The following is a 12561-nucleotide window of genomic DNA, read 5'->3' as shown; positions in this document are numbered from 1 at the left end:
AATGGAAACTAAGTATTGATTCCAAGGTAGAAGACTGGTAAGGGTGAGGCAATGGGGAGCTGTGACTTGCCCATAGGATTAGATTTGAGAGTTCATCTAGTCTGCCCTCTCATTTTGCATGAGAAGAAGCCAAAGTCCAGAGAAAGTTTGCTCAGTGTCCAATGAAAATAAATGGCAGAGATGGGATTTGAACTCTGGGTCTCTGATGCCCAGCTCAGTGCCCTTCCCCTTGTCCAACACTGCTAACAGGGAGGAAGCAGCTTTGTCAGCTTTAACATGTATTCAGGAATGACTCTTTTTTTCTTAAGAGATTTAAGATTTATTTAATACATACAGATTAAAGATGTTGTCCATGATGGGAAACAAAAAGAGAGCGGGAGTAGAAGAAATTCACACAAAGACCCCCATTACTTTTGGCTCTTGCCCACAAAGGGTCTGAGTCATTACAACTGGGCAGAATTTGAGAGTAGATGCAGGCAAGACTGGGAGACGAGGAATAAAACAAGCATTATTGCTTGGCATGTCACTCGAGTTGGAGCTAACATTTCAAAAAAGTGGAAAACAGAGACCTAAAAGAAAAAATAGCAACAGAACTCTTCTTTGTTAAATGAAGCACATAGAAAACTAAAATTTACAGAGAAATGAGAATTTTACATTTTATTTTGCTAACTCTTGTTAAATACAGAAATGGTGACAAGCCCATTAGTAGCTATTTTAAAAGGCTTCATGACGACTTTGGCTATGAAGCAGCGGCGGCAGCATGTTGATCTATGCCAAGTAACAGCCAATTAGTTCATCTTGTGGGTGTGATGTATTGGCGAGTCCAGAAGGGGTTTTGCTAACCTGTTAACATATCACCGTCACGTACCGATGTGATGCAGTGCTGAATTATTACCGAGGAACTATACAAAGATGAACGTACCTGCACAGAAACTTTCTCTTCTTACTGGACAAGAAAGAACCAATCACACCCCAATCATCCTTGTAAAAGAATTCGCTCCCCAAGTGCCCAGGAGCACTGCTTTGAAATGATATGTTGTTCCCAGGTCATAGAAAGACAATATTGTAAAAGCGTGTGCTCAGTGTTCAACAAAAGGGTCCCAAAGAACACAGAGAAAGTAATAGAAGACGCCCAAATTTCAATTTTTCTTCCCTTTTGTAGATCCCTTAATATTTTCTTTGTATTCTTCTGGGGAAAGTTCAACTAACTTTATTCCAGGCTTCAAAAAAAAAGAATAAAAATTTTTATAGAAATTTTATATTTTTGAAACATGTAAGAAGAATAAAATGACACAAATATGGAGAAACCTAATATAGTGATTACAAGCCTCATTTTGGAAGCTGGTTTCTTTCTGGGAGAAAAGGGCCATTTTGCAGAGAATTCCCTTCTCTTTGGGCAGTGATACATCCTGTTTCCTGAGGAGCTTTTAAAATGTGACCAATTAACTTGCTGAATGGTTAACCAGGTGAATTCAGAAAATTGGGTTCAACACTGGATTTCTGTTGAGATAAAAACGCTCCCTGGGCCTTATTTCATTGCTGTACAAATGGTCAGTTCTATTCCTGGTTTGTGTTTTTTTCTTTTTCAGATGATGAAATGTGTGCACACACAATCTAATGAGCTTTGCAAAGTCACCCAACAGGAGGAAGAATTGGAAGTAGATTCCCCAATTCCTGACTGTGTGCGCCCTATGTCCTTCTCAGTTTGGGTGAAATACAGGCTCAAAAAAGGCTCTCTTACACACGTGCACAATGCAGGAGAAAAGGCTAACCACCAAAGACTCCGAATGAGCCTGGTATTCGTTCTAATAATTACTAATTTTCCGATTCTGAGTCCAGATTGCTACCTGCACCTGGGGGAGCATGAAGCTGAGCTGCCTCCTTTTGGGAAAAAAAAAGGCTGAAAAGGATCTTACTAAAATCTCTCCAACTCCACCAATAAACTGAGTGTAGAATCTATCATGACATTGGAGGCACTAACTGGACTCTGCTGCTACTGTGACTCTTATCATTAATTCACGGAAATGATGGCCCGTCTAGGGTAAGACTGCCAATGACGAACAGACTCTTGGTACAAAAGTCCATACAATGCATCAAGTTTAACTTTTAATAAAAATAAATTCAGTTATTTGGAAATAACTCCCTATATTTCTTTTTCCCCTGGGGAATGCATATAGGTAGATTGTCAGCTTCCTTAACAGTTATACAAAAGGTATAATTTTTAACACTTAAATTGAAAGGGCAAGATTCTTCCTCCCTTTCCCAGGACAGACTCTACACTGAGAGAAAACTCTCACTATTTGCAAAGGAAATTCTATGTACAGAAGAGATTATGGAGGTGCAGAGAAACTCCAGATGTCACAGCGACAAGAGGCAGCAAGAGTCGCTATGTGGTCCACTTTCCAATTAAACAAATGAAAACAGGAAATCTTTTACTTGAAAAGCAAAAATCAACACTAATACCTCCCCACGTATCTCCCCAAACAAATAAAAAAATGATCCAACTCATTTTAACATTAGAAAAAGAGGAAAGTGGGCCCAAGCCCATTCAAGTCCGCGTCTGAAGATTGTAAGTCTACATAGTCACTTTGTGGCAGTTTCCAGACACATCACAGGACTTTCACATTTCTTAATCTTCTGTTTCATACCTGAGATGAAACAAAAATTCAGGTCATTATGTTGACTGTAGTCATTTGGAATTTGAAGTTACAAACAACCAAAACATTTTTTCACCTGAATCATATTTTCAAAGTCCTTTTTACAGTAAAACACTGGTGGTCGCTTGACCTCCGAGCCTCAGTCATCTGATCTGTCCCCCCAAAGTGCTTTGTAAACCTTCAATCTATCACCATCGATTTTAATAATCAAAGTTTTTATTCCTTTAAGAGAATATTTCTCTTTTTGTGTTGACTTGGGGCACAGAGCAAGACAAATCCCAGCTGCAGACAAGGAATAACCCTCTAAGCTTTGTGAGGCTGAAGAATGGATGGAGTCAGAACAGGCTCCAGGAGCCCCAGCTCTAAACCCCAATGCTGACGTCCTGGAATGAGGGGCAAATTCCTCATGTTCTCCGAGTTTCCGTTTCCTCATTGGTAAAGTGGGGATAATTCAAGTAATAAGAGCACTTACCTGCTAGTAAAGACTACCTCATCCAGCCCTCCCAACCGCCTGGGAGGCTGATGCCCCCATCATTCTCATAATGGAGATGAGGAAGCTGAGGCTGAGAGATGGAGGGACTCAGCAGGCTCCTCGAGCCAGCCTGGGGCTGAGGTTGGTCTGGAATTTAAGACTTCCTGATTCTCTAAAAGTCATGCTGTTATCAACAATCACTGCCTTGTGAGGGAAGCGTTCCCGGTGAGATGCCCATTCGCCACCGATGCTGACAGCTCTGGGTGAGAGCTTGGGCCAGAGGACCTCTAAAATCCCTCATGAGCCTAAGAGCTCCGGAATCATGGGGAGTCTGAAAATACCTGTTGGCTTCCTGAGCTCCAGAAGACTCCCCTGCAAAAGGCTGCCTTTGCTACAAACATGCCTCCCACTATGTTTTTCTGGAAACACGATTCAGTGGGGCACCGACATCTCCTAGTTACTTGCTGCTGACCCCTGGGGCAGGCTGTTAACGACGTGGCAGAGGGCCGGGCACCATCTGCATGGGCAGGATCCTCTGGTCCTCCTCCTGGCACCACAGGTTCCAGGTTCTCCTGCTTGCATTCTTGGTGGCCCGACCCATCCCCTTTCCCCATCAAGGGAGGCCAAAGCTTCTCCCTGATATGCATCTTAGGGCAATTTCTGCCTCTTCTGTGAAATCCTCGAGGTCCCCAAACTACTGCAATGGATTCAGTCAGTTTGATACTTAAAATTGGGGAATTTGGCAAAGTCGCTCTCTCAATGCAGGTTTAACTTTATATGTACATTAGTCTGTGCAGAAAGGCATCCTAAGGGGCCAGGCTGTCACTATAGAACACCAGGCAAGTTTATTTTGTTTTGTTTTTTAAACTCTTACCTTCCATCTTGGAATCAATACTGTGTATTGGCTCCAAGGCAGAAGAGTGTTAAGGGCTAGGCAATGGGGGTAAGTGATTTGCCCAGGGTCACACAGCTAGGAAGAGTCGGAGGCCAGATTTGAACCCAGGACCTCCCACCTCTAGGCCTGGTTCTCAATCTACTGAGCCAGCCAGCTGCCCCTAGGCAATTTTTCAAATTTTTTTTTAGAAAAGATGTGTTTCTACACAAAGTACAACAGAATTTACATAATTATCTGTATAACTGGATTAGCATGTAGAGCAAACAGGGAAAATTCAGGCCAAAGTTCATCTGTTTTTCCTAACAGAAGCCCATCTGCCTCAGTACCTTAGAAGTTGTGTCACATCTGGGCAAGTCTGTGTAGACACGCCACCAGAAGCAGCATGATCTGTTGGAAACAGAGGGCTTGGACTCACGAGGCCTGGGTTCTAATCCTAGCTCTGTCCCTTATGCTCTAGGACCTGGACCAAATGATGACACTCGCCAGCCTCGGTTTTTTCACCTCTGGGGTAAAACACGCCCCCTACCTGCCTCACAGGAGCCTAGTGGGAAGAAGGGGCTTTGCCAACCTGAACGTGCTGGGTAAATGCTGCTGGTGGTGATCAGTGACCAGAGGGAGAATCAGCATGGCCCAGAGAGCCCCTTACTTTGCAAGCCTTTTCCTGAGGTCTTTAATTTGCTCATTCTTCTTTGTAAGAATGTCCCTCAGGCTGCGGTACGCTGCTGTCTGCTGGAACTTCTTCTCCAGCTCCTGCTTGTCAAAGAACACCCGTCAGTCATCGCTTCCAGGATGAAATGTCGCCCCTCTCGTTTCGGAGGGCACCACCTGGTTTAGCTAAGTGCGCTCAGGGAGCGTGAGGAAGAGAAGACTGTACAGTCTGAAGTTAAGGAAGGCTTTCTGTTTCCTAGCGACAGACCAACAAAGGAGCCATATTTTGCGGATCACATTGCTAACAAATGACTCAAACATGCTCTTGTGCTAGAAGAGGAAAAGTTTAAACCTTTAAAAGAAATACTGAAAGAGACTGGATTTATGATCATTGGTATAGAAAACTGTCTCCAGGGAAAACCACTCTGAACAATGCCCTCATCACCTTCTAGAGTCCTGGAGAGTCGCTCCCAGCCCAGAGAGGTCTACAGAATGGCCCAGCCAATGTGGGTCAGAAATGGGCCTGAATGCAGGTGCCTATGTGGCAACCAGGCCAACTCTTTGGCCAACTCACTATGTGGCCTCTGAAAAGACACACATACACTCACTCTAATTCATTCTCTCTCTCTCTCTCTCTCTCTCTCTCTCCCCAAAACAAAAAGGAAAGGTTTTTTAAAAAAACTATTCCATTCTGTCTTAGAATTAATACTGTGTATTGGTTCCAAGGCAGAAGAGTGGTAAAGGCTAGACAATGAAGGTTAAGTGGGTTGGCCAGGGTCACACAGCTGGGAAGAGTCTGAGGCCAGATATGAACTCAGAATCTCCTGTTTCTGGGTCTGGTTCTTAGTCCACTGAGCTACCAAATCTATTGAGCCACCTGGCTGCTTCCATATTTGTTTTTTTTTTTTTTTAATTAAACCCTTAACTTCTGTGTATTGGCTCATAGGTGGAAGAATGGTAAGGGTGGGCAATGGGGATCAAGTGACTTGCCCAGGGTCACACAGCTGGGAAGTGTCTGAGGCCGGATTTGAACCTAGGACTCCCATCTCTAGGCCTGGCTCTCAATCCACTGAGCTTACCAGCTGCCCCACCATATTTATTTTTAATGTGAATTATTTTAATATGAATCTTGATCTCTTTCTAGCTCTACTAGAAATCAAATCTGTGAACAACACATTTTGGAAGCAGAGTTTTTAATTAAATTCTCTTTCTACTTCTGGTAGATATCTGAAATAAGTCATTTTTCAAATGCAGACTTCACAATAAACTAACACATACTCCTCTCTACAAGAAAATATATCTCTGAAGCAAGGTGGCTAGATTTCTATATGTTCCTTTAAAAAAATATACCAAAGGTATAGAAATGTGCTGACATTTAAGAAAAATCTTGTTGTTTAGCTTTCTGGCCAGTTATAAAGCAGAAGGACATGATGATAAGTTAGAGCAGAAAATAACAAATACTGATTAATGAATTAATATAGACCTGGGAGGTTAATTTCACTGGGTTGTTTTGATCCAGAGAAAAATGAGCAATTAGTTAACAAAGACTTTAGCATGAACTCATTGGAGCTCCTCTGACCCGTAGAACTGTAGAGCACAGGCTGCCATCTGTGTCTCATGATCCCAGGATCTGTCTTACCTCTATTTCTCTAAACCCAATAAAACAGACAAACTGAAAACTGAAAGACAACAACTTTATACTCTAACCTTTTCAGCCACACTCAATTGTTCCTGAACCTTAAGTAAGTCATGCTTTGTTGACATTAAATTTTCCTCCAAAGTCTTCTGGTTTTCAGTATTATCATTCAGGGTCTTCTGAAACTCATTCTTCAGTGCTGCAACTGTATTTTCCAAGTCACTAATATCCTTGGATCTGATAATTTCCTTTAAGAAACAGCAAAACAAAATATATTTTATCCAGATATTTGACAGCATGGTTGTACTTTAGAGTAATACAGCCAACTGAAACAATCCTCTGTTCTAGCACCTACAGAATGTACAAGATCTAGAGCTGATCTTCTTAACTTTTTGGATGTGGTCACCCCCCTTTGGTAACTGCCTGGTGAAGTCTAATTCTGTTATGTTTTGGGAAATTCTAAATTTAGTTAAAGGTTAGGGAAAATTACAATGTCATTTTTTTCTCCATCCAACATCCCAACAGACTAAGAAATCCAATCCTCTGGTATATTCTCTCTGAAGGAATCATGGCAAAACAGCAACAAAAATAAAATGAGAATAGGATGGGTCATGATCTGTACTGAAGTTGGGAGAATCCACATTTATTGAGGTAGTCCTTGAGCTATCAGGAGCATGTGGCCATGGTCTTTAGTCCAACTTCCTCATTTTGCAGATGTGGACACAGAAGTCAGGGAGGTAAAAGCATTAGGTCTCAGAGGCAGGATCTGAATCCAGAGCCAGCTCTCCTTCCCTCTGCAGTGTTCTAGAGGGCAAAGAGGGAGAAAGGGGCTAATCCTCTCCGCTGAGTAATTCATCGAACTTGAGAAACACAAAGTGAAACAAGTGCAGGCTTCTAAGATTCAACTGTGCCTAACAAATAGGGGGAGGCAGAGCAGTTAATGATTTCTACCTTTTGATCTCCCTGGGCAATCTGTAAATCTCTTAATGCTCGATCTAGTTTTGATTTCTCATCCAATGCACTTGTAGCCTGTAATAAGTAGAAACAAAAATGTACAGTTATGTAAACTGCAACTAAATTTTTTGGTAATTCTGTTAAGAAACTTTCAAGTTACCTGAAATTCTATGGTCTTTAGCCTTGCTTTCAATTTCTCATTCTCTTCCTGAAGTCTTATAATTTCCTTTATAAGACAGAGAGGTAATTAAAACATTTAATCCAATCAGGTTTTTAAAACTAATAGAAATTCCTTCCCTAATTTTAAAAAGTCAGTTTACAAAATATTTCCATAGCTAAAAAAATCTGTCTGTCTGGTTCTATTAGTCACCATTCTTCCAGTCTCCCAGGCCAGAAAACTTAGAAGCCTCTTGAACCCTCTTCTCTTTTCCATCATGTCTCATCAGGTTCCATCTTTGCTTCCCAGATTCCCTCTTTCAGTCCATGCTCACAGTCAGCGCCCTGATGGTGGGCCTTCCTCACTTCAACCCATGGTCATTGCTAAGAGTCTCCTGTCCCTTACCGCTTTGTTCATCTCCAGTGTCTCTCCATGCTGAAGGCCAAAGCTAGGTGAAGTTTCCTAAAACTGTGCCATTACTGTGTCCTTCCCTGCTTAGGGAGAATTGATGGTCCACTCACCTTGTTAAGGAGCTCTGCTCCACCTTCGTTAAGTGGAACAAGTCTTGGCTTCATGTTTTCTGAATTAGACTAAAAATGGAAATAGAATTTTTATGATCTCTAAAGTTAAGTGAACCTATAGATGTCATGCTAATAATAGCTAACCTTTACAGAATTCTTGGAGTTTTGCAAAGAGCTTTACATATACCATCTCATTTTACCCTCACAGCTCTGCGAGGTCCGTGCTATTATTATCCCCATTTTACATATTAAGAAACTGAGGGGAGATGACTTGCTCAGGGTCATGCAGTTAGGAAGCAGACAGGGTAGGATTTGAGATGAGGTCTTCTTCACAAGTCTGGCCCACTATATCCTGGGCTGCCCAGGGGCAAATGGGGCTATCTAATGTTAATAACTGAACTTGGCAATCTTGGCAAGTCTGTACAGGCTCATCCGTGCTGGGGTAAGGTAAGGGATTTTCTGACATAAAACGTCTCTGAAACTGAGGAGATACAATTCAGTCTATTTTGGCAAAATCCCAGAGCTTAGAAATACTAAAGAAATGGTGGGGATGAGGATAAACAATGCCACGTGGCATCACTGATGTGCCAAAGGACCTACCAGTGGGAAAGAGAGGAAAGAAAGAAGAGAGGGCTGTGGTCCACGAGGGGAGGGGCTCCCTAACAATGACTTACTCTGGGGGTGTGGGAATGCTTAAAAAGTCTGTGACTAGTATAGAGGCCTGAGGAGGGCAGGGTCTGGGCAGGCTCCACACTTTGTGCCATAGGAGACTCTGAAAGAATTCTCGCCTTTGAGCCAGTCTTTGCTGTTCCATCTGTGACTCCGGATGGGCTCACTTCCATTCCTATGGGATCCCTCACTCCCCTTCTTAACTTCTCCTGACTTCCTCCAAGATGCAGCCAAATCCTACCTCCTGCAGGAGAGGAGGCCTTTCTCAGCCCCAGCTACTCTGGAGATTACCTTCCATTCCCTCAGAGTATATCCTGCATATGCAGAGTTATTTATATAGGAGGTGCCAAACAGGAGACCAGTAACTCTCTTGAATGAGGCCCAAACCAGGTTAAAAAGTAATTGGGAAATATCTAACAAATCAAATAAGATATAATAAGATATAATAAGACATGGATAATGTGAATATGTGGTTTTCTAAGTTAATACATGGCCTGCAGAAGCTCTTATGTATGGATTAGTGCCCTATTTCCCTGCTTTACTTGCTGTCTCCCCCTTATAGTGTGAAAGCAGGGACTGTTTTTACCTTGCTTTGTAACCCTAGATAGGACCAGTCTCTGCTACACAATAAACATTTAATTAGTGTTTGTTGACTGACACTATGCTGCCCCTTATCCTTGACTAAGGCTACTGTGAAGGACGTCATTCTGCATGTTATTATATTGTCCTTCAGATGAAGACAAAAAAATCAGAACTCTACAAATCTATAATACCCCTTCATTTTTATACTTTTATTGTTTACAAAATGCTTTCATATAAACAGAATATGCCCTTAGCTTTATTATTTAGAAAGTGTTCTAATTTAGTTTTTATATTTATATAAATTTAATTTATGTACATATAATACACATAACATATGAATATAAATATTCTACATATATGTATGTGTATATACAAACACACATACACCCATTTGCCCAGAGCAGCAGGTCTCTGAGGGAGAAGCTCAGCTCAGTGGGAATAATGCTGGGTTTTAGACCATAGGACATATGAGCCAAACCCTGGCTTGCCACTGATTTCCTGGGTAACTTCAGGCACATTTCTTCCCCTCTAGCCCTCCCAGAGGATGCCCCAGGTCACCTAGAGACCAGCAGCAGCAAGCCAGGGTCTGTGGCATCTAGTGTTGCCTCTTGGGATGGCCAGCATTAGTAATGACTAAAGAAATTTCAAAAAAAGGCTTGATAAATGACTTATTCTGTACTTGATAATTTAATTTTGTTCGGCATAGAGAAATATTTCAGTTATATGATGGGGAAAAGGTATTTTGGTTAGCCTGATTTTCCAGTTAACCCACAGTAAGTGAATTTTCTCAAATGACATTTCATTGTCCTCACCAAAGAGGTCTTTTATGCTAATTCAAAAAAGTCTCCAGTTGATCTTTCAAATGCCATTTAAAAAGTACAGCCCATTGAAAGAGACCTGAGAAAAAGAAAATTAGGAGTTTCTCTGAAGGCTAAATTGAATAAGTTTGGAAGGAAAAATGAAACCTTTAAGATATCACACAAAATCCAGAAAGTTTCAGAAATCACTGAAAAATTTTAAGTACTTCAAAAGTTAAGTTTATTTAGAAATGTCAAGCTATGGGTGTTTCCATAAAACAATAAGGTAATTCAGAAAATATTTGTTAATGTATTTCATTAAATAAATGATAAAATGAAATTTCAGCTATTATTGATAAAAAATTGCTTTCTCATAGTGGCTTCCTTACAACAACCCTGTGAGGTGGTATGGTAGGGTAGCATTATCATCTCCCATTTTACAGCAAGTGATTTGCTCACAGTGACACAAACAGACAGGAGACCCTAGAGCCCAAATCTCACCCATGTACTTCCAATTCTGTCATGCTGCTCTTCAAGATCGGGTCTCTCAGTCAACTGACAGAAGCAAGCCCCCAGAAATTCTTGGAAAACGAAGGGCGAGTTAGGAAGCATTTCCAAGAGCAGACAGTGGCTTTCCCACCCTGTTGATCTGACTTTGACTTTGGACAGATGCCTGTTTTTTCTCCTAAAGCTTTCTTACTTTATATAAAGTCAAAAGATAGTTTTTGAGCTTAAATCTACAAGCTTAGAGTTCCTCTCCAGCCCTTGAACTTAGACTTCAGGGTTTCCTGTGGTAGAGGGGGCTGGATGCTTTATTCAGCCTCTTAAGGCTTGGGTTAAAGTGAATGCTTGGGATTTTCAGGTATCTCAGACACCAGGGATTTTTTAGAAAATTGATACTAGGGAAATGATGCAATCACGAGCTTTATTGATATGCAGTGTCATAAGCAAGAAAGTGAAGTATCCGACACACCCACACTCACACTATAGGGCAATATAAACAGAAGTTCATTTCGAGGGCTATAAGAACTCATCCAGCAGGAGGGGAGAGAGATGTATCAGGAAAAGAAATACCCTCAAAAGCTGAGATTCAGGTGACAAGATTACACACTCCTAGAATGGGCTTGGTTGAGAACCGGTAGGGAGAGTCTCTTTTTGGGAACCACAAATTGGTGGGAGGGTTTAACGTTAACTCTAAGGCCCCTGCAAATAGGTCAGGAGATCATCCAATCAGTAAGCTTCGAGCCTTATTTGCCTGACAGAGTTCAGATGGCAACTGTCTATTTTGCCTCTATACTTCTATGGGAATTAGGACCAATAACCCAAGTGGCTCCAAACTGGAATCCTATTATTATAAATATAATATCATACTATAATAAAATAATAACACAACATAAAAAATACAAAGCTGATTAATTATTGCCCTTGAATAAACTCATTAAATACCTCTGTCAGTCAGTTAAGGGTTTGAGGTAGAAACAGGACAGGAATGAAGAGAAGAGAGGATGGGTGGATGGGGAGGGAGTATGACCATGTACTAATTCTGAGGTTCTGAATAATCAAACTTTACCTTTTTATTTGTAGAGGCAAATTCTGCTTTTTCAAATTCTGCAACTTGTTCTAATAATTCTCTTGAAGAAACAAACAAAAATGCTTATACTAACAAGAAAACAATTGCTATAACAAGTCCATTCACTTAAGAAACCAACCAATCCTATAACACACAAGAGAATAAGAGACAGTTTCTTCAAAATTTCTATTTACAGTAAGAGTCAATATAAAGAGTTTAGCTGATGCCACAGCCTCGTGACAGGCCTCTCCAGGGCCTCACCATGTTTATCCATCTCCCGATACACCTCAAAAGTTTACTATCAGCCAGTTACTCTTACAGAGTACAGCAAGATGAACAATGCTGCCACAGGGGTTTTTTTACATGCCATAATTTTATGTAAATAGAGAGAGGGTGAGGAGCAGGACTTGGGGCTGTATATAGTAATAGTAATGGCATTTACATAGCACTTTATAGACATTATCTCATTTGATCTTCATAATAACCCCGGAAGGGAGGTGCTATTATTATCCCTATCTCATAGATGAGGAAACTGAGACAGATGTCATGGAGCTTGCAACTGGTAATTAAGGCCAAATTTGAAATCAGGTCTTCTTGTCCAGTATGCTAGCCACTGTGTACCACTTAGTTACCTAAATAAAATCTAATGAAGAAGTAATAATTTATCAGGAATCCATGTAACATTAATGCAGAATTACTAAACGGTTAACTCTAGATTAGCTGTGCCCAGATGATATACTTTGTGTCTTAAGTTTTGAGTCAAGGCAGATCTCTCCCTCTCTCCCGTTCTCTCTGTCTCTCTGTCTCTCTGTCTCTCTCTCTTTCCACTTCTTTCACTCTCTTCCCTTCTTTCCACTCTCTCTCCCTCCCTTCCTCTCTCTCTCCCCACTCCCTCCCTTCCTCCTTCCTCTCTCCCTCCCTTCATCCTTCCTCTCTTTCTTCCTCCTTCCTCTCTCTCTTCCTTTCCCCTTCCTCTCTCTCTTCCTTCCCTCCCTCTCTCTTT

The 12561-nt window shown here is 41.3% G+C and overlaps 1 protein-coding gene across 1 annotated transcript in view; it reads right to left on the bottom strand.

Moving 5' to 3' along the window:
• Positions 1 to 318: 318 nt before the first annotated feature.
• The window catches only part of LZTFL1 (leucine zipper transcription factor like 1), a 26061-nt gene continuing 13818 nt past the window's right edge, over positions 319 to 12561 (bottom strand). The window contains exons 4-10 of the mRNA XM_044678091.1: positions 11559 to 11619; positions 7941 to 8009; positions 7423 to 7488; positions 7260 to 7337; positions 6380 to 6556; positions 4671 to 4774; positions 319 to 2648 (exon numbers count right to left, since the gene is read on the bottom strand). Coding sequence (XP_044534026.1) covers positions 2630 to 2648; positions 4671 to 4774; positions 6380 to 6556; positions 7260 to 7337; positions 7423 to 7488; positions 7941 to 8009; positions 11559 to 11619 — 574 coding nt within the window. The 3' untranslated portion in view covers positions 319 to 2629. The remainder of the gene's footprint in view (positions 2649 to 4670; positions 4775 to 6379; positions 6557 to 7259; positions 7338 to 7422; positions 7489 to 7940; positions 8010 to 11558; positions 11620 to 12561) is intronic.

Source organism: Gracilinanus agilis, chromosome 5 (genome assembly GCF_016433145.1).
Source record: "Gracilinanus agilis isolate LMUSP501 chromosome 5, AgileGrace, whole genome shotgun sequence".
Lineage (NCBI taxonomy): Eukaryota > Metazoa > Chordata > Mammalia > Didelphimorphia > Didelphidae > Gracilinanus > Gracilinanus agilis.
Note: the sequence above shows the minus strand (reverse complement) of the source record. Positions and strands in the feature narration are given on the sequence as shown.